Source organism: Aulonocara sp. 'chitande type north' Nkhata Bay, linkage group LG18 (assembly GCF_057382095.1).
Source record: "Aulonocara sp. 'chitande type north' Nkhata Bay isolate Kocher_YH1m ecotype deep benthic linkage group LG18, A_spYH_male_GT1.1, whole genome shotgun sequence".
NCBI classification, from domain to species: Eukaryota; Metazoa; Chordata; class Actinopteri; order Cichliformes; family Cichlidae; genus Aulonocara; species Aulonocara sp. 'chitande type north' Nkhata Bay.
In genome coordinates, this window is record NC_141361.1 from 29,999,418 (window position 1) to 30,023,662 (window position 24,245).

At 39.8% G+C, this 24,245-nt stretch overlaps 1 protein-coding gene across 5 annotated transcripts in view; it reads left to right on the top strand.

The window, feature by feature from the left end:
* The window catches only part of carmil3 (capping protein regulator and myosin 1 linker 3), a 102,579-nt gene that overhangs the window by 40,476 nt on the left and 37,858 nt on the right, over window positions 1–24,245 (top strand). For all 5 annotated transcript variants that reach the window (XM_086270574.1, XM_086270572.1, XM_086270576.1 and 2 more), the window contains exons 11-16: window positions 1,928–2,022; window positions 5,850–5,936; window positions 8,273–8,382; window positions 9,888–9,965; window positions 16,264–16,340; window positions 20,846–20,950. In XM_086270574.1, the coding sequence (XP_086126700.1) occupies window positions 1,928–2,022; window positions 5,850–5,936; window positions 8,273–8,382; window positions 9,888–9,965; window positions 16,264–16,340; window positions 20,846–20,950 (552 nt within the window). The remainder of the gene's footprint in view (window positions 1–1,927; window positions 2,023–5,849; window positions 5,937–8,272; window positions 8,383–9,887; window positions 9,966–16,263; window positions 16,341–20,845; window positions 20,951–24,245) is intronic.

The following is a 24,245-nucleotide window of genomic DNA, read 5'->3' on the forward strand; positions in this document are numbered from 1 at the left end:
CGAGGTCTGCGGTTGTGAGGCCGGTTGGATGTGCTGCCATATTCTCTGAAACGCCTGTGGAGACGGCTTATGGTTGAGAAATGAACATTCAATGCACGGGCGACAGATCTGGTTGACATTCCTGCTGTCAGCATGCCAATTGCACGCTCCCTCATTGCTTGTGGCATCTGTGGCATTTTGCTGTGAGACAAAACTGCACATTCCAGGGTGGCCTTTTGTTGTGGGCAGTCTGAGGTACACCTGTGCACTACTCATGATGTCAGATCAGCATCCTGATGTGGCACACCTGTGAGGTGGGATGGATTATCTCAATATAGCAGATGTGCCCACTACCACACATTTGGACTGATTTGTGACCACTGTTTGGGAGGGATGGTTATATTGTGTATCTGGAATGAATTTTAGGTCTCTACGTCCATCCCATGGGGAATGGGAGCAAAAACAAAAGTGTTGCGTTTATATTTTTGTTCAGTGTACAAGCATTTTTGTTTTAATTTTGAGCTCAATATTTATGAAAATCAGAAATCCAGTATCACATATTATAACAATATTTGTTATAAAAGATGATTTAAATATAGAAATGTCCAGCTTGATGTGTGATTGGGGCTCTTTTACCAGCAATTACTGTATCAGTTCTGTGCGACATGGAGGCCATCAGCTTGTGCCACTGCTGAGGCGTTATTGAAGACCAGCTTGCTTTGCTAGCCGGTGCTTCTCATCTTCTTCTTAATAATACCCCAATAGATTCCCTGTGGGATTTAGGTCAGGAGGGTTGTCTGGCCAATCGAGCACAGCAGTATCACAGTCAGCAAATCATTTGGTAGTAGTTATGGCACTGTGGTCAGGCAGGTCCAGTCCTGCTGGAAAAGGAAATCAGCATCTCCATAAAGCTGATGGAGATGCTGGATGGAAGCATAAAGTGTCCTGAAGGCTTTTGGTAGACCAGTGAACCAATCTTCAGCAACTCCAGCAGATGACGTGGCACTCCATATTGTCAGACTTTACAAACTTGTGGCTCTCCACTCTTCCTCTTTCTCAAAACTCTAGAAAATTAATTTTCAATAGAAATGAAACCTTTTTTTCATCTGAAGAGAAGACTTTGGACCACTGAGCACGAGCCGAGTTTTTCTCCTTATCCCAGGTAAGATGCTTCTGACATTGCCTCTGGTTCAGGAGTGAAACGATATGAGGACTACGACAGATTTGTAGCTCCTTTCTTAAAGACGTCTGTGGGCGGTGACTTTTGATGCTCTGACAGCAGCCGCAGTTCACTTGCAGCACGGCTCTCCTGTGTTCTCGCCTTTTCTTGACAGTTCTCTCAAGACTGTTTGTGCACTTTTTCCTGCCACACTTTTCCCTCCCAGTCAACTTTCCATGCATACTGTTCGACACAGACCTCTGCACACAGACAGCCTTTTCAGCATTGAGCTTTCATGGCCTACTCTCCTGAAGGATGTTGATGATCTGGAAAACTATCAAGTCAGCAGTCTTCCCCATGATTGCAGCTAAGTGTGCTGAGCTAAACCAAAAGATGCATGTTTATATGTTTTGAACCATTTTTTATTTAAGCTTGAAATGACATATTCTAATAATTTGAGATGCTGGACTTCTGAATTTGATTAACTATGAGACCCAATTGTCAAAATGAAAACAAAAATGGCCTGAAATGCGATGAATTTGAAATATTAGAAAGTTTACCTGATTTAATTACATTACATTTTTTGAAGCATGTGCAAAAGCAATGCTAGCTTAATTTAAAAAAATCTAAAGTACCTTTATCAATTAATTGGTACGTTTAAGCAAAACACTGGAATTATTGTAAAGTGCTTTGAGGTAAGACAGGAGATTTGTTTCGTCAGTATCTGAGATCGGTATTGAATTTTCAATTTTGCAGAAATAAAACTTTTCTTTTTAATGTTGTCCACAGGGATTTTCCACAGAAGATGGCATCTGCGTTATCAGAGAACCCAGCCTCTGTGATTCACTCTCTCAACCTGGCTCATAACACACTAGACAACCAAGGTACCAACCTGGACTCTTATGAACTCTTCTTCCCTCCTCCCGCTGTCTCTCTCAGGGCAACTTTGATAGTTTTTTGGGGGGTGGGGGGGGGTTTCTGCCCCATGTTATTACTTCACAGCTTTTGTTTGCTTTCAAAGAATTCAGAATCAATCCCTGTCCTCACAGAACCTTTTATTTTCTTTTATGTCTGTTTTTTCTCATTTTTTTCTTTCATATATTTCAAGCTGTAGGTTTTGATTGGTCTTTCACTGTGGAGAAATCCTTTATTTTTCTGGTCTCACCGCTCACCACACAATCCGAACCTCTTAGACCTTTCTGCACACACACACACACACACACACACACAGACACACACACTTTGCCACTTTGTGATCTGTCTCTGCAAGTGAAAAATAAACACGCACAATTCTATGGCGTTATTTTGGTGCCACTATTCTGAGCGCACATAAAAAAATTGCAGGTGCAAGTGTTGCATTTTGAGGAGAAATTTATTTTGAGCAAAAAAAAGCCAAATTTGAGTGAACAAAATTTATTGCTGCGTGCAAAAAATGTATTTCAGTGTTTGCTATTATCCACACACACACACACAATAGCAGCCCCTCTCGCTCAGTTTTTGCACTTGCGCTCGCTCGCATTGTGTTGCTCGCGCTCTCAACATTTCTGCCCGTGCGCGCTCAACTCTTTCTGTACACCGTTATATTTGTGCCACAAAACCATCCAATCACAGACTTGGATGCAAAAAAAATCTGATTGGCTGTTTTGGTCTTGGAGACCAGCCAATAAATTCTAACAACAGCTTATCAAGCTTGAACGTGCTGCTGTTGTTTAGCGCGACACCTGCTGATTTCCTCTTTCTGGCGCAAAGTGGGCGATAAACAAACAAGAGAGACGATCAGCTGATCATTGATCAGTTTCATGATTGAAGTAGCAACAGGAGAGGGAGGGGAGAGGTTGAGAGAAGAAGGGGCAGCTTGTGTCTTTTTCATTGTACCTGAAGTCCGGGATTCCTTTTCCCCTCAATACGGATGTATTGTAATTGGTCCAGCCCAGAGTTGATCATGACCAACTGGCTAATCCACCACCTTTCATTGTTTATACTGTTACAAAGACAAACAAAGACAAACAAACAAACATAAAAAGGAAAAATCACCATCGGCCCACCGGGCAAATGCGGTCAGCTGGTGGGTAACAGGCATCTCCGAAAACGTTAGAACACTTATGCAAATATGTGATGTCTTGATGAATCAAGCAGATATTTGAAGGTTACACAGCACCATTTTCACATGAAAATATCTTAAAAGTTTATTTTGTGACCCAGAAAGAGTAATATTTTAAACTCCGCCACTCTGTGTTCCTCCGCCACTGCCTCGTTTGAGTTTTGGACGAAATGGATTCTGGGATATTGCATTTCGTCATTTCGAGCTGATTGGAGACCAAAACAGCCAATCAGATTTTTTTGCATCCAAGTCTGTGATTGGCTGGTTTTGTGGCACAAATATAACGGTGTACAGAAAGAGTTGAGCGCGCACGGGCAGAAATGTTGAAAGCGCAAGCAACACATTGCGAGCGAGCGCAAGTGCAAAAACTGAGCGAGAGGGGCTGCTATTGTGTGTGTGTGTGTGTGTGTGTGTGTGGGTGTGGATAATAGCAAACACTGAAATACATTTTTTTGAACGCAAAATTCATTTGCACGCAGCAATGAATTTTGTTCATTTGAGCAAAGAAATTTGGCTTTTCTTTGCTCAAAATAAATTTCTCCTCAAAATGCAACACTTGCACCTGCAATTTTTTTTTATGTGCGCACAGAATAGTGGCACAAAAATAACACCATACAATTCAGGCAGCCTGAAGTGTGTGTGCAGAGTCAGACCTTATATGCATGCAAACGCCACTTATTAGCTCATTTCTGTCCTCACGTCTGACACTTGTCACTTCTACTCACCTCACAAGGGACAAGTGTCGGGGGGGCGGGCCACATACTTACTTTATTGTGATTGGAGCTGTAAAATGACTGCAACCTTATCACAATAATGCACATCTTTACAGCAAAGGATGACCTTCAGTCTGTGTGTGCGGTTGCCTAAAGTAAAACTACTCTAAATACAAATAAACAAAAAAAAAAAAAGGATGCGAGGGAGACACGAACTAGGAGACAACTTTTGGCATTTCAATGAATTCCATTTTTAATAAAAGCAAAGCCTTTCATATTATCTCCATGGCTGCAGTATATTTAATGAAACTGCTGAGCTGAAACTCTTTTGTACAAGGTGCTCATGTGGATTAGTCACTGCAATATGTTTAAAAATTAAGGCTGTAAATTATGTCAGTTGGGTTTTTATTTATTATTTATTTTTAGAATTACAAGGACATGGTTTGGAGAGTACATACATAAGGGAGTCTAATGTTACATGGCCAAACTATATATAAGCTCTGTGAGGGCATATAGATGCAGGGATGTACTGTAAGCAAGCCTTTTAAGATTTATGCCCCTACTGAAAAAATGATTCAAAGAAAGCATGAAATACCAACACTGAGATTGAAACTGTGGAGAGGAATGTGAAGAATGTGCTCCTTTTGAAATCGATGCCAGCGACAGTGAAATCTTTACCAATGTGATGTACTTTTTGTAAAATAGGACTGTGTGAGCATTATTGAAAGTCTGACCTGAGCAGAATGCAGTGGTGCTGAAATGAGTAAGAATGTTCCCGGTCCACATGACCATCTTGATGTGTCACTTTCTCTGGGTTCAAACATTGTTGGAAACATTTGCGATTTGCAGTAGAAGCAGGAGTTTTGCAGACATGCGACTGATATTTTATTTACATCTTCTCATGCAAATGGAAAATATGATGATGAATGGTTTAGCCGATTTTGAAGCTTAAATATGCAAAAAAAAAACAAAACCTCAACTTTAGTGTTAATCTCCAGGTACGTACCTTTCTTTCTCTCATTTTAAGAGCAATTTCCTGTTAATATACCCAAAATTTGTGATGGTGTTCTCTCATTTTCCCAATATGAATATTTGAAATACTAATATTCATCTAAAGCAGCCAGCATTGTTAATAACTTGTAATATTTCTCAATTTTGCTGGTTTTAAGTTAAAGGGTCTAAATTAAATAATGCATATTTTGCAAATTGTAGATTTAGGCCTGCAAATCTGCTGTCAGAGACTGGACATTCAGATATTTGAGTGACTTCAAGGATTCATTCTTCTCAGAGTCCATAGTTACAGAGTCATAGTACCAGATATTTACCATAACAATAACCCATCTCAAGTAGTTTTCTATGTAATTTCCTTCTAACACGGCCTCTAAACAAGTTATACTAAAAGATATGTGAAAACACCCCTACCTTCATTCATTGAAATATTTTTTTCCAGGTGGTCAGTGTGCAGGTGATCACATGCCACATGGCCAGTGTGCAGCAGCCCAGTTTGAATCCCACTTGCAGCCCTTCACTGCTCCACTATCATATCCAATCTAAACCGGTCACATGTGAGACATTTGGTGAACTGACATGGAATGACCAAAATGTTATTTAATATAGGCTAACATTTCAGATCAATTGCTTTGTATTTTCTCATTTAACCTGCAAAAAATATGTATCAGTTCTCCATCACCATTTTCCAGAGCCCAACATAGTATCTACAAGTTGCTTAACCATTTCATAATTCACTGTTAATGAGCAAGTCTGTTGGCATTTTTGTGATTTGTCACTGAACTGCTCATTTAATGTCTTTGGTGTAGATAGATCAATATATGTTCTCTTATGTTTAAGTGATGACTTGACTTTCCTCTCTGTCTTCCCCCACCCCTCCTCCTACCAGGAGTTTCCAACCTTATTCAACAGGTGTGTCGCCTTAACAAGGGCCTGCGTCTCCTCAACCTCTCCAAGACTTCACTTTCCTCAAAGGGTAAGTGTGCAGCGATTAGACACAGCAGCCCCTAGTGGCTGACTGTGTGACAAACACAGATTTTTATCATTGTGAGTTCATATTACATTACACAAAGCAGTACAAAACACTGTGTCTTGCTCAAAGACAGCTTGGAAATTGTCTGTAAAAGCTAGCTGTAAGCCAGGTTCACAATGGTGGCCTGCTGCTCTAAATGCAGTTGCATTTGAACGGACAATTGCTCAAACAGAAATGCAGACCAGTAAATGTCCCACGTGAATCAATCCAACAAATAATAATCAGGTCAAAACTGAAAGTGGTCGATTATTTATATAAAAAAAGTATTCTCCATGAAATCCTGTGTATTAGCAGAGTGTCCCAGTTTTAATGCTTTTATCCCAAACAATATATTAAACAGTATTAAAGCAGATTCAAAAGGATAATGTTAATACAGATGTAATTCCATATGCTTTTAGCTTATTCTTTGATGATTATTGCAAATTACAAGTAATTCCTGATCTTAAATGGCATTATGGGTAATGATTATCTGATTTAGCTGATATAATGGGCGTTTCTGTCATTACAGAGAGCAGTATTATTATACTACTTGAAAAACACACAATGTTGTAACAACAATAAAATTTAAAAAAATGAATTAAATTAATAAAAACCAAAAGTACTACAAAAAAGCTAATGGCCAAACAGGCTAATCTTTACAAGCTAATGTGACGTCAGGGTTAAAGCTAGCTGGTGAGATACAGCTACAGCTTTCCTGAGGGATTAAACTAACCCGACCCATTTCAATGAAAAAGATCTATCTTGTTGATCCAAGATTCAATTTGTTATCAAGTAGTGAAATGCCAGGAAAGCAAGGAAATCAAACTCTGGCTAAAGCTAACTAGCTAACTAGCATAGTTGGGATGTAACAGTCATTTGAGATCGATTAATGAGACTTGTTATCTTGGTTTTGCCTGTAAGTCTTATTTTTAAATGTGCTAAATGATTAATATGTTTATTGTAGTCACTGTACTTGCTTGACAATACATGTATACTCATATAAATATATTTTCTGTTCTTTAGCTTGCAAGTTCTCCCCCCTCTCAAATCTTCTGCTTGTGCATTTACTGCTCTGCTCATTTTCAATGCAGAATAGGCAAGGAGATCCCTAATTTAACGGTATAGCTAAATGCAAACTTCATGCTACAGACAGTGACCTTGACTGCTTTTGTATGTTATGAATGGGAAGACCACACTAGGTGCCGTTTTAAAAGCCACTGGGTTGAAACAGTGATTTGGGAGAATGAAACGATCATGCTGACCTTGAATGTTGGGTGTTGGTAGGTGGGTTTGACTTTGCAGGGGCTGAGCACTTTTTGTTGAATATTTATAGATCTCTCTCGCTCCCCCTCCTTCCTTCTGTCTCTAAAACACCTATGCCAAGCAAAGCCCGTATGCACACTTATGCTATAAACACATGCTTACGTCACCTCTCAGATGTTAATCAGACATGCAAATAAGCTGATGCATCCCAGGAACTCTCACACCATTACTTCTATAGACACTTGACAATGTCACACAGACTAGTTGGCCTCTAAAAGTCTGTGCTTGCAGCAGAATCAAGCAGCTGATAGATGGATTGAGGCAGAGTGTGGGGTGGATTAGACACTCTGCCCCCTCTTCCCCTCATTTCCCTCCTAATCGCTACAAATTAGGGATGAACAGCTTACTGCCTTGCCAGCTTCAGATAGGCACATGCAATGGCTGTCTTGTTCCACCCTCCTCTCTAGTGCTAAAAACACTTCCTGTTGGTTGTTATCAGTGATATATTTTAGATTCAATACAGCACAGAGAAATGGTAGTTGTAGGCTTTGCATTTGTTTGGCTCTCATAGATGTTTCACCAGTGCTGTTGCTGTGTCTGTATTTAAGCTGTAACCTGACATGGGGTGCTGTGTGCTGCAGAATGAGGATTTTAATGAGGGCTTCCATCAGGCCTGTGGCTGTAATTGTGTAGTGATCTGATTTATACATACTTTTGTTTGGCTTTCAGGGCGCACTTGGAAACTGGGATAGTGGGTAAAAGGTGGCTGGCTTCCTCTGAAAGCTCTTTTTGTACAAGCCTGCCATGCACTGACAAGTCTCTGCTCAATTAGTTTTTATTTTTTTGCCACAGATTGTTTTGTTTTTCTTCACCTCTTCAGCTTTTTTATTCCTCAGTTGATGATATGTCATGTCCAGAGCATTAAATTGGCCCCCTGAAAAAAAAAAGATTATAAGTGATTAAATTAAACTACTGTATCCCTTCTCTTTTAATCCTTTATCAACACCCCCCCCCCCCCCCCCCCCCCCCCCCCCCAGGTGTGGTTTCATTGTCCCAGGCACTGTGCTCAGCTGACGACTATTCCAATTCTCTGCTGCATCTGGACCTTAGCAAAAACCCTGGGGTCTTATCTGGAGAGGACGCTACAGTAAGGCACAAAAATTGTTGCATTGTGTGTTCCCATTCAAATATATTAATGCACGCTTACTGTAATAAATCTTGAGTGGAGGAGGGGGGGGGAGGAATCTTGTAATATTATAATAAAGATTTTTTACACTTGCCCATCAGGAAAGAGTCAATGTATCATTGCATGGAAAATTCTCAGGCCTCTGTTACTTACACTGTTTACAATATCTTAATTCTGATAAACTGGAAAATCATCATTTTTTTAGTGCTGCTGTTATGCCACCTTAGGATGGAAATGTAAAAAAAAAACATGTGTACATAAATATTGATTCTGACTTTCTTTGACGGAGTTGACCAGGTTCAGTCAGTTTGCGCAGTGAAAAAACATTTTTCAGCCCAGCTGCAGATTCTGAAGGCCTTATGGTCTCTTATCAGACCACAGGGGCTTCTTCCAGCCTACTTCAGAGTCTCCCATGTGCCTCCTGGCAAACTGTAGCTGAGATGCCTGCGCTTTTTAAAGAATGATAATTTTCTTTTCCACTTCCCCATAAAACTGTGGAAGATGAAGCGCCTAGCAAGTTGCTACTGCCTCCACAATCTCTTCAGGCTTTCAGGCTGAGCCTCTGAAGCTCAGCACTCCTTCGTTGTTGCCTTAGCTGCTTTGTCAGTCTTTTCTTTTTTTAAATCCATACCCTGACTTGTGTGTTTAGGTCACAGTTTAGCTGAGTTGCTTAGAGGGTTTTTCCAGGTATTGCAGATGCAAATCTCAGATTTTACAAATATTAATAGTAGTATTTATACTAATACACATAAACAAGTGAAACATGCTTATATATAATTAAGACATTTTATGTCTATAATATAATATGTAATATAGGTTTATACTCAAGTTTAGATCACTTTACTGATTAATTTTGACATTGTGATCTAGTGAAAATCAGTCATTTTCTCTATATCCAATCAGTTCAATTCAGCTTTATTTATACAGTGCCAAATCACAAGGCGCTTTATATTGTAAGGTAGCTCCTACAATAATACATACAGAGAAAAAAACAACAATCGTATATCCCCCTATGAGGCAAGCACTTTGGCGACAGCGGAAAGGAAAAACTCCCTTTTAACAGGAAGAAACCTCAGACAGAGCCAGGCTCAGGGAGGGTCGGCTATCTGCTGCGATCGATTGGGATGAGAGATCGGTGTCAAAATGCAGGATACTGTTCAGAACAGGACTGATTTATCAATATATCAGCAGCTGTTTGTACTGGCATTTATAACAGTTGATAAATGAAAATCTAAAAAGAAAAGGATATCAGAATATCAGACTTAAATCACTAAACATCAGCATTGGTCTTGGTCTTAAAAATCCTACATTGACTGGGTTCTAATGATGTTAACTAATTCCCATGTGAGAGTGTATCAATTAATCCAATGACCACTGCCCTTGACTGTGCAGATGTTTACTTGTGTACATCCTTAACTCAGAAATATTAACACTATCTTAAAGTCTCTCTCCTTCTTCCCATGCAGAACCTGTACCTCTTCCTGGCCCAGCCTAACTGCCTGGTCCACTTGGACCTGTCTGGGACAGACTGCACTGTGGACTCGGTTTGTACTCGCTGTCTTTGTTACAGTCGATATCCACCCATCACTATCTGATCTCATCACTAGAATGGGATTCAAGCCAAGAAACCGAAAGGCCTAGCGGTCTGAATATGAAACGCCTACCACACAAAACCTCACTTTATTCCATATCTCATAGAGATTCTCTCTGCATAATGCTTTAGGTGAAAGTGGGAGCTCTTAGAAGGGCCAATAATGAAGACGTATAACCTTTGTGATTTATACAAATTATGTCTTTTACGGAAAGCACACAGAAGCATTTGTTGCAAGCTTTTGTTCGCATCTTTGTTGTTGTGAGTATGTCTAAATTTAGCATGTCTGTGAGCCAGTGTGACAAATGGCATCTTGCTGTGGTAGCAGATATGCTAACAGTGGAAAGGATGACGGAGCTTTCTCTCAGGGAGAGAGTTCATTGGCCACACTTGAACATGTCTGTCCCTGCAGATTACTGCTGCGATGGTAGTTGGTTTGCTGCAAATATGCGATACTGTGTGGTTAAAAATGCTGAAAGTTACAACTGTACTCACGTTTTTAACGTCTGTGTCTCCTTAGAAGATGTAGGGGTTTGTGAAAAGGTCACATTTTATTGTTCATTCTCAGTCATTGCTGCTTTGTCAGTGCTGTGTTGCTGCTGATGCCACAGAACGCCATAGGGACAGGCAAGGTTGGGTAGAACAGACATAAATATTCTTTTTTTATCGTTTCCACCACGGCAGTGAGGTTAAAGGTCAGAGTCGGCTACAGATCTAAGATCTAAGCACTGCCATTGTTCAGCGGTTCAGAAGGACAAGATCTACAGTAAATGCTCCATTTTCTGTACTGACTACTACAAATACAGTACACCAGAACTTTCAGCTACTTTATACTTGTATCCACCATAACAGGCAACAGAATTTTATCCTTATTACCAAACTACTTCATCTTAAACTCAGTTTAGTTTAGCATAGTTTGGAGATTGTTTTTCATATAAAAATTATGATCAACCTGCTGTTCAGTGAAAAAAATATATTTAAATTTTTTTTTGATTTAAATGTTTTGAAATATTTTCATAACTTGATTTGATCTGGGCTGAATCCCGTAGAGCTTTACCACGGCAGGTGGAGTTGCATTTAAAGCTGCATTTAAATGTGTTTCTGCACTGCTAACCATCACAAGTGAAACCCAGCGGATTGTTTTGGACTTGGAGTAGATAAATATTGAACAACATGCTGTTTTGCACGCTGTGTGTAGACTCCTGCCGTTTTGAAGGCTTCAGTGAAAGTAAACAGGTCTATGTTAGCGAAGCACTGGCTTTTGCATTAGCATTGCATGCCAGCTAGTTACAGTTACGGCATTTGACATTTTGTTTCACTGAGGCATTAATCTCGTGCTAATATATCCTAAACTATTATAATATATAATATACTGCATTTACATGGTTTTGCTACCAAGCAGATCCATCACAGCTGGTGCAGTAGCATGAATTCTAAGGTGTAGGTTACAATGTACAGCTGCACCTTAGACTTTATGTAGTACTGTAAGTCAAGCTTAGTGTAGGAACCTTTCTTACTTTGTGTTGTTTAAAGAAACAGACACATTTTTTTGAGTAGAATGACAAATAAAAGAATAACCAATGGTTACTGTTTACGAACACCACATGACAGGTGCTGCAGTTTTACATTAAAAAAATACATTCTTAAGCTTTCGTGGGAAGGTGAAAGTATAGAGTTAGTGCTGAAAACAACAGGATGTAAATACTTTGAAAGTCTGCTAGTAATGGCAGACCAAACTGTACTTTATAAAAATGATGTAATGTGTAGATATATTAATATAATGGGTCATTCTGTGCAATACTTCTGCTTCTTGAAGAAATGCAAAAAAATTGTACTTTTTCTTTCTCCAGTTCATTTGTATCACAATACATTAAATTAAAAAAAGAAAGAAGAAGAAATCAAATGAAAAACTAAAGCTACAGTTTAGAGAACATCTACCTCTGATTTAAAAATGACAAAATAAAAAACTCAACTTAAAGGAAGTACATTTAACCTTTGAAAGAAGAAAGAGAAAGAAATATCACAGATGTAGATTCTAGCTATAGATAAATTCTCTTTATCTAAAGCTTTTTGACACTAAATATGTATCACAATACAGAATAATTATGTTAGTTCTTTACAATTGTTTAAACAAGTTTTAGTGTGGAACTAAATCAGAGCACAGACACTGGCTAACCTTGGGTTTCTCAAAAATATAATTTCCTCTTGATTTGTACTTATTATTATGTTTTTTGGGGGGAAATGGGGAAAAAAAGAAAAAGGCAAACAGTTTCTGGACTTTTCTTGCCGCTGTGATACGTTTACTTTCCTCCCTCGCCGCTCTTCACTTGAGCAATTTTAACACCTAAAAGCAGCGAGCTTGTCAGCCAGGAATCTGTTTCGCAGAGGACTAGCCCACCCGTCCTGTTAATGTGGGCAATGAATTTTATATTGAATTATGTGCATGGATGGAAGTCATTGCTTCTCTTCTGCTTTATTTCCAAGTTGAACTTGCTCACCTTCAGAGGGTGACAGAAAGAGTTCTCTGTGAGACCTCCTTTAATGTCCTTTTTTTTGTGCTAATTGTCATTTATCCTTTAGAGAGGAGCTATCTCGGGGAAAATTAGTCTTTTTTAGTGTTAGCTTGTTGGATTGAATTATTAATACGTTTCTGTTTTTAATCTACGCTTGACACACAGACAACGGTCGATTAATCAATTTGCGTGATGGATCACACTGCCAGCGAAAAAATGGATTTGTCCGATAGTTTAACCTCTCACAAGTGATGGGATGCTGCTTAAAGTATTCCAGGGAATCTGGGTTTGGTTTAATGCCAATCAAATTTGCGTCCTCCTGCCTAACAAACACATATTTATCATCTTTATTTTAACATTGGGCGGATCACAGGTCCCTGCACATTCACTTTAGTACTCTCTAAAGCTCTTTATTTTGAAAGTCAGCCATATCATCACAAGGCATGGCTTGATTGATAATGGCCTCTGATGAATGATACATGGCGCTGTGCAGCATAATGCAGCATGGATCATATAGGCAGAGAACTGCGTGCGACACAGCATACTTGGTTTCCTGCACGAATCCTGTACAGCTTCTTTTTTTTTTTGAGGCATTAAACATTTGATAGATATCCAGTGCAACAAATTGAAGAATAGTAATTCGCTTTTCCTGGTATGGGCTCAGCTTGACTTTGATTCAGTACAATACAATTACACTTCTTATTGCCCATTTGGTCCTGCTATCGGGAATTAGTAGACTTCTCTGACAGATGAGCACTTTCCGTACACTCTTTCAAAGATTGGCAGAAACACTACTGGCTGTTTTTCATTTGACTGCTGGAACTCGGGGCCGTTAACCCTTAAATATACACGGGAAAAGTAGCCAAACAAGACTCCGTTTTGTATAAAAATATCACTTTTATTTTTCAGTCTACATTATTGTCGCTCATTTAGGGTGTAGATTTGAGTAAGTGGTGACGTGCAGCAGCTTCCAAATATTCTGAAACAAATATTAATGATTCAAACCTTCATTCAAACATTTCTTTAAGGTAGAGAGAAAATGTTCTCTGTCAGTCTTTCACAGACAATAAAATTAATTCAGTGTTTTAACTAAAGTTCAGCTAAAGTTCTTTTCCTGGCTGAATGCCGTACTGAGAAACCTCGTTATTTCTATAGGCCTAGTTTATACAAGGATAGTTTCAATTCTGAGTACAGGAACAATGTTACTTAGCATTTAAACTCCAAAGAGATGAATTCAACAAATACCAAATTTAACAGAGTACAACTCTCCTTCACAAGTGGAATTCTTAAAAAACTAAATCTTACTTATTCTTTCAGATAGTGGCCTTGGTGACTATTTTTTGACATGATTAGATTGCTAATAGTGTTGCATCTGTGTGGAAGTAGCAATTTACCCTTTATAAAACTTTAAATATAGTTTAGTATAGGGCTGCTCAATTAATCGAATTTTAATCACGATTACGATCTGGGCTTTCAACGATCATTAAAAATGACTGAGCCGATTATTAGCCCCTCCCTCATTTATCCGCGACACCTTAAAGGCCGGTCCGTGAAAATATTGTCGGGCATAAACCGGTCCGTGGCGAAAAAAGGTTGGAGACCGCTGATTAAGAGGACCCGAGGGAAGCTCGGAAAGCTAAGCAGAAGTTATTTGGAGAGGAGAGTGACTGCCGTTGGTTGAAAAGAGAGGTAAAAAAAAAACTTCAGTGGTGTTGCACACTATTTTATATTATTTTTTAAAGTCATTGTTAACCCTTTAAAGCCGTCAGAGCAGCACGCTCCGTTTTGCGTAACTATTTTTAAATCCCTGTAGAACCTGAACCGTGTAAGCTAGCGCAATAATTTGTTTTGCATATGAAACCGGAGGAGTTGTACTTACATCTGATGCCATCAGCTTGTCCTCGGTCACGGTTTCGTTCCACATATAGCTTTGCAAAAATCGCATAAAAAGCGCTTGCAGGAACAAAAACATAATATTTCAGAAACACGCTTTGCCGTTCCTATCAGCTGTTCGTAACACTTCCCACAGTGAAATGATGCACCTGCTGTTTTCTTTGCAAATTTGCATCATAGGATTGTTTGTTTTTCCTGCAGTATATAAAAATTGCTGTATCTCCAAAATAAAACTATGAAGACACTCAAAATAAATTTCCTGTTGTTGTAAACTATTTTTTGCAACTTTATTGTATTTAAAGTTTTGAGGGATAAACCTCTTAAATTTCTCCAAGTAGAAATATATGTAAACAAAACAAAAGCGATTTTCAATTTTTTTTGTAGTTTATTGCACTTTTTTGCAATTTATGTAATTACTATGGACTTAATGCATACATATTATTAAAATATGGGCTATAACAGTTGTATTGATGTATAGCAACTTGAAATGCTCCCACAAATGGCACTACAGCATGTAAAAAAATAATATAAGCTCTGGTGGACTTGGTTCTATAGTAGGTCTTAAAGGGTTAAATAAATATCGTCAAATAATCGTGATCTCAATTTCAGTGAAAATAATCGTGATTATCATTTTTGCCATAATCGAGCAGCCCTAGTTTAGTAATTAGTCCACTGGTTCAGGGAGATGGGCATCGTCACAGTGAATGGTATTTGGACTGATGTTTATATACCAATAAACTACTCTTAGTGAATACTCAGTGTTTTGAGCAAAATACAAAATAGATTTACCAAAGTAGGAAAGAAAACAAAAGCCTGTCACAGGATTACAGTTTATATGCTTTTCTTTGTTTTTGTCCTGTGGATGCAAACAGAGATTGAATCACAAAACACCTTGTTTTTAGACTCTAAATGCAGTGAGGGGTTGCACTAGATAAACTGTGAATCATGCAGAATTTGTCATGAAAAATATATGGTTGTTCTATTTAAGGTCACAAGGCCCAAACATTAGTGTGCTTGTTGACAGTCAGAATGAGAAGTTTAGTAAAAGGTTTTGTGCACTGGAGTAAAAATATAGAATTGACTTTAAGTGAAACCAGATGTTGATATGGGGAAAATGACTATGCAGTGGAACTGTTAACAATTGAACCATTTTTTATAAGCTCACCATGTTTTATGTAGAATATTTATGTAATGTATTTCAAATGTATTGAAAAGACAAGTACAAAAGCTCAAGTAACTACCTTTTATACTCAGATGCAGGGATTTAGAGTAAGTATTGTCCAATGCTAAGTGGAATGAATGAATGACGCAGGACTGTGAGCATCTTTTATCATGTACTCCTCTCAGCCTCAGAGTTTCACTTTGTTTAGTTTTCACCCTGTAGAGGAGAATTCCCAGCACTGATTTCTGACGATGTCATATTTCTTGGAAAATCACATGCAGCAGATGCTAAATGCGCCTGTTTGCAGTTGTAGAAAGTTAATGACAAACACTGCATTATTCTGTGGAAAGTCAAGCCATATGGCACAGAAAGGATCAAATAAATCCCGAAACGAGACTGCTTTTTGTCCTGATTTGACCGCCTGTCGTATCTCGTTGTACTTGTCCTTTTTTACAACATGCAGAGCTTCTGCTAAATTCTATTTTTCAATTTCAAGCAAGGCTGTCTTTAAACTTCAAACTATATATTTACTCAAGAGTCTTCACATTGCTTTTGTGTCAGCTTTAATTTGTGCTATAACTGTTTTTTCAATACTCAAGAGCCAAAATAACTGTTATACAACACAATCGTGTTCACCATAGTGAACATGACACCTCCCATTTATCTCTCTGTTTCTCTGCCAGTTGTTTGGGGCCTTGCTGCGAGGCTGCTGCGCTGACCTCTCCTACCTGAATCTCTCCAAGAACTCCTTCTCTCACAGGTGGGCATTCACCTCAAGTGTAAATCCCAGTTTAGGCTATTTTTATTTGAATATAAATATATAAATATATATATCAGTTTGCTTAATATGACTCAGCCAAACAGCTCTGGAAATTTTCCAGTCAGGAGGCACAGAGGAGAGCGAGCATCATCATTTATTTCCCGTAGATTAGCGTTTAGCCCTGGACCTCGCTGATAGAATTAGCATACAAGCTCACATCGCATCCCTCATTTATTCTGCCTCGCTGCATCTGTGTGTGCCGAATGTTTCCAGCTTCCTTTAATGTACACATGTCTCTGTTTGCTAACAGGTTTTCTGTCTGTCAAGCACTTGTATGCATGCCCAACAGTGCTTGGGTTGTTGTTGTTGTTGGCGTGCGTGTTGTGTGCGGTTGAACCCTGTGTGTGTTTGTTATCTTCACTAGCAGGCAGAAGCCGTTCCGGCTCTCATCATGTCATGTCCCACAGGAGCCTGGGAGCTTCCCTGCTCAGCATATTACATTACAGAATTACAGAGAAAGAAGTTGGTGAAAAATGAGACTAATTTTAGACGGGAATTATTGTTCCAATCCCCAGGCTCCCATGCCTCCTTCTTTTCCCCTATCCGTGTCTACTTTTATCTACTCTATCTCTCTATCCATCTTTTTTTTTTTGCACCTGTCTAGCAGCACCTCTATTTCTCCCCTTCCTTTTACTTATGGCATCTATTCTCCATCAGTCTTTTCTTTCTGCTTTTTATCGTTCCCTTTTTCATAACTCTTCTTCCCTCATTTATACCTCTCTCCTTTCCTTCCTCATCATTCTCAACTTATACGCCCCACTCTTCCTTCCCTGTATCCTTATCGCTCTACCTCCTTCTACACATTTTATCATCTTTACCTTTGCTCTTTCTCATCACATTCTTCCTGTGTTTGTAGTTCCTAGTTGCAGTCCTCCTGCTGCTCTTGTGGTATTAAATGCACGCTGGCTCGGTGCTGCCGGTCGGATGGCTGCTGTGTTGCCGTAACGACACGAAGGCACGAAACTGAACCGACTTGATAAGAACCGACCACCTGACTGCTGCTCATGAATATGGAGCGGGCTGCCTCAGACCACTCCTTTACCCTTTGCACACATACAGATGTGGTCACTTTTGACTAACAATGAGGAGTCTAGGAAGATGCTGCCACACAGACGTGCAGGCACGGTTACAAGTTGCTGATAGAGCTCTCTGGAGAGTGTTTCATGAGAGAGACAGTGACACCGTATCTGCTTATGTGACAGAAGCCATTCTGTATCCGTGCAGCTTTGACGGGCTATATGCTAATCGTTACAAATGGGTCAAAGGAGAGCTGCTGTTACACACACTGGGAGGTTATCTGAAAAGGAGCGACTTGTGATTGTAGTGCAGCTGCCGGGGTTTCTCTCACTACTGTCTTCCTCAATGTCTTTATCTTCTTTTTTCTTTTTCCTTGTGACCTTTTCCTCTTTTTTTTAATCCCTCACAACTTCATTTTCTCCCACTTTTTCCCCCTCTTTATCTCACATTTTCCCTTTCTCATTTCCTCTCTCGCCATGCAGTTTAATCTTATAGCCAAGCTAACATGGTTTTGTCTGCATGGGGCGAATGTTCTAAAACAGGTTACTGTACTCTGTCAACCATGCATTTGCCTAATGGGAATTCAGACGCCACAGTTCGGCACGTTTACTTCCGCCCGTGTGCGTACGCCACTTTTAAAATGAGAGCCCGTTAAAAGTTAAATGTGTCCCGGTCAAATTTCTCAAGGCCAGCGTGGCAAGTTGCTAAATTATATTCTAATAGACAGTCATAACAGTCAGTGTGAAGCACTGGGTCGTGTGCACAAGGACAATAAGGGCTCGGGCTCACGCTGCAATATGCACACAGGAATTTGTTGAAGTGGAACAGAAATTGGAAGGGTGTAGTGATTATTCATTATATTCCCAGCCAGTCAAATTACTGCGCTCATATCTGTGAAGCAGCTGTGCCAAACACATGACAAAATTGTCTCAGCAATCAGAGGAGAGGAGAGTGCAGAGCAGCTTTCCCTTTTAGGCTATTTTGGGGTGCTGGTGCAGCATTACAGGGTGTATTACTAAAGACAGGTGATGTCTCTCTTTAGTTCTGGCGTGTTTGTGCAGTTTTCATAACCGTGGCTAAGTTTGCACTTGCTGTTGGAGATGCTTTGAGGGGACTTCCACAAAACGCTTCCTTCCCCAGCTATCCAGACAATTTTTTTAACATGAATCTTTTAACGCCCTGCTCTCTGAGACTGACGTAGCAGCTGCCTAGGCCTGACATATTTTCAAGCTGAAGTGTCAGTGGAAGAGGAAACACTAAAAGTAATTTGTGTGTTTCTGGATGTTGGAAAGTAAGGTTGACAAAGTGTTGATGAAGTTTGAAGGACTTGTTTGAAAGTGTGACTGTGTTTCTGAAATGGCTTAATTCAGATAACGGAGTCAAAGTGTTGATCGAGCTTAAGGAAGCCATTACAATAAGGTGCTAAAGCATCATTGGAAAAGACGAACCTTAAATGATTATGATATGTATGATTAAACTGTTAAAGTAAGGAATAAGCCTTTTATTGTAGTTTGCTGTCATATTAAACCAACAATAATTTGGTGAATCATCAATTGTGCAGTCAGGATAGATCAGGGACTCTGAACATATGGTATATATAACTCCACCATCACCCCTGGGTGGTAGTTTGTCTGTTCTTCTCAAGCTGGGGTGCTCTAACAGAGTCCTTGGAGTTTGGGGGTTCTGCTAATTAGGACTATGCTCTTCTGGATGGAGATCTCTGATGTTATAGTTCATACTGCTCTTGTTACCAGTGGGACCTGTTTGGATTTTACTTTTCAAATCTGCTCCAGTTGTTTCTTTAGCTCCTTGTACTCCTAGTACTCTATTTTCTCATGCTTCTTCTTCCTGATGTTGCTATCTGCTGGGATTGCCACATCTGTCACAACTTTTTTCTAATCTTCCGTGTCAACCACCTCTATGTCTGGTTGGTTGGCTGCTTGTCTGTATGGAACTGGAACTCCCACAGGACCTCAGCCCTGTTGTTCTCAACCACCTTTGGTGGGATTTCACATCGGGACTTGGGGACTTCTAGTCCATATGCGGCGCAGATGTTCCTGTAGCCTATCACAGTCACTATGTTGTGCTTCCAAATGTATGCGTTTCCAGCTTGAATCTTACATCCTGCTACTATGTGTTGGATAGTCTCCATGGCATTTCTACACAGTCTGTAGAGACGGCTGAGCACTTCTAACTGTGGATCTGTTGCTCAGGGCCTATTCTAGTGGACAAGGACATATCGATGTTCAAAGCTGGTCAAAGAAAAAAAAATCATGCTGAGATAAAACTTTGGTTTTAAATTGTGGTACTGGGTATGACATTGATTTTGGTTAAAAAAAATGTTCTTCACCCTCAGCATTTCAAAATGCAACATGCATGCCTGTGCCTATGTGCTTCATAAAATACACTGGGTTTCAGGTGGGAGGGACTGAATATAGTTCAAATCCCTGGTGGCTGCTTTCATAGAATTGTTAATGAAATCAGCCGCAGCTGTGCTTTTCATGTCAAGTATAAAAGATTGTCTATCTCTCTATATATAGGGGTTTTTTTTTGACTAGTGAACTATGAGGTAAATTTTACTTCTCATGAGTTTGCTTTCAAAGTGCCTCATCAGTGACAGCAATACTCATTTATCAGGTAGAAGCTAAAAAAAAGAGTTTTGTGCTGCACAAGTAAACAACATATCAGCCGCCTGAAAAGCAATAGCAGGTAATCTTTCCAAGAAAAACAAACTTCATCTTTCTGCAAGATGAATTCATCCTTCCCCTCACTCTCTCCTCCTCCTCCTCCTCGCCACTCATGACTTTATCGTTCCTCCTCTAGCCTCCCTTCCTCATCCTCCCCTGTGGTGAATTATGTGTACAGCGCGGGGGCTGGAACGGCAGATTGACAGCTTTGACAAGTGCTAAACAGATCGGAAACAGTACACTATATTCATTCCATGAATGCCGAGTACAGTGCCTGCTCTGACTCAGAGGAATGTTGTTCATACATGGAGACTTATTCTCTATGCTTCCTATGATGACGGGCTAATGTGCTGTATATGTCAGGCAGATGGTTAGATAATAGGTCCATGTTACCTTTTAAGTGATGGCAGTAATTAATGCCGACTTCACCTTTTCATGCTGTCGGGTTGATATAATACTGACCCAAATGTCGCAGCGAGCATCTTTTTTGCTTCAGCCTTCTTCTGGCTCTCTTCCCTCCCTTGTTCCCCCCCTGTCATTGCTCTGCTTGTCTACTGCAAATTCTCTGTCACTCTTTATGAGCGTATCAAGTCCTCCTGTCATCCTCGCTCTTGTTATAGATCAGTGTCATCCTATTTTTCGGTCTGCCTGATTAAGATTTAACTTAAATGCTCTCCTCGGTGCTCCTCTCCCCCTCTGTTTTAAAATCTTCCTGTTTTTTCTGTACTGTCCTTTTTCCAGAAAAGCCAGAGATTCTCTGCCAACTTTCCGTCAGTTCTTCAGCTCAGCATTCAGCCTCACACATGTCAGCCTGGCCTCTATGAAGGTCCCCCCTGATTCGATGAGGTGAGTCGCTGTGAAACGCATGGATTTTCAGGGAAAATCAAACTGGAAATTGGAAGTGCTGTGCAAAAGTCTTGAGCCACCCATCATTTATGTATATGAGGAAAATGGGAAAGAAGTACAACAATTTAATTTAAACATGTGGAGGCGTACATGGACATAAGTATATAAGGCAAAAACAGTTTGTACAATTCTAACAAGCCTGAAAGTCAATATTTGGTATAACCACCTTTATTCCTTAACTCAGTTGCTTTAAACAGTCTCCAGGCTTCTTGAAGGACATTCAATACTCTTCTTTGGATGTTGGCTGCCTTTTGTTCTCATCTCTGTCAAGATGATCCCACACTGCTTCAATAATGTTGAGGTCCAGACTCTTTGGAGGCCAATCCAAGACTGATGGTGTTTTTCTATCCATGTATGTTTTTACTGCGTTGGCTGTTTAGGATCATTGTCATGCTGAAAACTGAAGCTGTCGCCAGTCAGACATGTTCCAGATGTTGCTGCATGGTGTATCAAAATCTGATGGTACTTTTTTGTGTTTGTTATTCAGTAAATTTTAACAAGGTCGCTGACACCACTGGCCAAAATGCAGTGCAAAACTGTGACAGAGCCTCCACTGTGTTTTACAGACGGCTGTAGACATCCACTGTTGTAACCTTCACCTGAACCCCTCCATATATTGACAAGGATTTGAACCATATTTGCGTTAATGACTTTATAAGACTGGTTGCCAGTGATTTTCAGTCCAGGTCTTGTGCAATTTGGGATACCTCAGCCTTTTCTCCTCATTTCCTTTCCTTGGCTTCTTGACAGCCACCCTTCCACTGACACAGTTTCTGATCATGATTCATACGTCAGCGTTAAGTTGCTTAAGAAATAAAAAAAACCCCCAAAAAATAAAACCCATTCCTCTGTAAATGGCGAGGATTGAAAATGACTTAAAATCAAGCAACGTCCGGCGGGAGGAAAAAAACCCTGTTGCTTTTGCACAGTACTTCAGGATCTTTTGTATGTATTGTTATGTGTTACTGGACCTTGGCTCATTACATTGTATTTCCATATGACACAAAAGACTAAAGTTTATTTGATGGTGGAAAAAACAAGATATAATCCCCAAGAGTCACAAACCTGTATCCAGATATAGATAAAGGAGAAAAATGCCAAATAAACAAGTCAGTCAGAAAAATGCATCAAAACAACCTTTCAAAAGCTGCTCTGTGAAGATGCTCATAGTTCTGACAGAAGAAGTGACCTGTGAAGAGAGAGGTCTCTTTTCTCTTATGACACATAGATCAAAGTCAGCGCTGGGCACAGTTGCCATAAAGGTACCAAAGCACTATATATTACTAACTGGCATGTTAAGTCTACATATAAAGAGGGTCAAAGAATATGCTCAAGCTCAGTGTCTGGCAGTAAACTGGTAATTGTATGCTGTCATCAGGACCAACCCATGATAATTAGGGGTGCATATGTCTGATAAGCCAAATTAGAATCTGTCTTTATGATGTGACATTATGACAAAACCAGTCACAAGAAATTGACTTTTTTGTCATCAGTCTTCAGGTTTAATTACAGTTTCATTCAGGGAGTCATACAAAGGAGTATTGTTATGAAATTAGCGCACACCCTAAATGGAGTTCTAAACAAAATTGGGTTGGGCTTTGCTTTAGCTCATAAGACTGTCAGTCGAACTCTGCTGCCATCCTGTTAGAGCTCATATAGGTTGTGCTACTCAAAATGCTCTAGCCTGCCCACAGTTGCTGTGGAGGTGCAAGCAGCTTGGCAACCCACCATTCCTGCTTTGCCTTTCATGCTGTGTCTAACTTGATCAGTCTCATACTTGCTGTCATTGGTGTCTGCTCTGTAATGTGCTAGGTTTGCTGCTGCTATCCCACAAAAGACCCCACACTGTCAAATATAAATTACTGCAGATAGAAATATCAATCATCTTTAGACTCTTGTGGTCCCGACCTAACTACTGTTAGTTTTGTATTCTAATTATGTATTGATACACTGGGTCTTCTTGATGTGGCTACAGTATAAATATTCTGCTGACTATATGTTTAGCTTTGACCTGTATATCATCATTTGTGACAGCCAACTGGCATCTGATTCTCTTCCACTTCATTTGGGAAATCTCTAGACGTGATGCATATACTGACTTGGCAAAATATCCTGTAATAAATGCCAAGATGCCAACAGGATGCGCTAATATAGACATCAAGCAGCTACTGAAATATTATGCTAGTATTATTAGAGGAAAAAAAGCTATAAATTACCTGCTAAGGAGACGCTGGAGAAAGTGTGTTCCTGTGCCTCCTACATACTTTATGACTGAAATTTGGAGAAGCCACTTACTCCTACAAGATAAGTTTAAAGTCCTTTTTGAAAATAGAAATATTACAGTAGGCTTGGAATTATGAATTAAGCGAATCTGTTGCTTTAAAAAACCTCACTTTAATAATTTTTTGGATGATGTCTCCCAGCATTTCTACTACAAATTTCATGCACAGTAGGAGTAATGAAATCTGCAAAATAATCCAATTACGGGATGAAACGCCTTAAGTGAGCAAACGCGGACTTGAGGGAGACACGTTTCTTTCGTTATGATATTGGACGCAGCATTTCCCCCTCAGACTACCTGCCGAGCAGCTGTGCGATCAGGTACATTTTTTACTTTTGCGGGAGAATAGTGATGAATGGAAACTTTGCGGGTACAGCCAGAACTCATATTCTGTTTAGCTTCAGTGGAGGTTGATGATATATGTGGGTTATAAGACAAACTCGCGCATCTTGTTATTTTTAACTCCTAACCTTGTTCAGGGTGTCACTGGCAGTTTTGACTGCGAGTGCTGAAGAATGAATTCCCACTGGGGCCACTCCAGCTAAAAATGTATCCACTCATGATGCTGTAAGCTGCTTTAGTTTCAAAACACTGTATAAACCGAACTCAAGGAGGAAGACCGCTGAAGGCTTTTCGGTTTTCCATCCAAAAGGAGACTCGTAGAAATGGGAGAGCCCCCCCCCCCCACCCAATGCATTATTTCTGCATTCCTATTCCTGTACTCTAACTTTAATGCATGCAGAGGCCTTGATAGGAGGAGGATAGTACCCTAACCTGTCCTAATTTAAAGCAAAAACCGCCCAGCAAACAAGGTTGCCATTTTTCGGTCATCATTGTTTCAGTACAAAAATAGCTTATGCCATATGGAGTGTGGTTTGCATCCAAACCACCAGTGAGAGTTAATCATCAAGGTGCACATTAGGCTTCAAATGCTTTTCCTTGACAGTGGAGCCA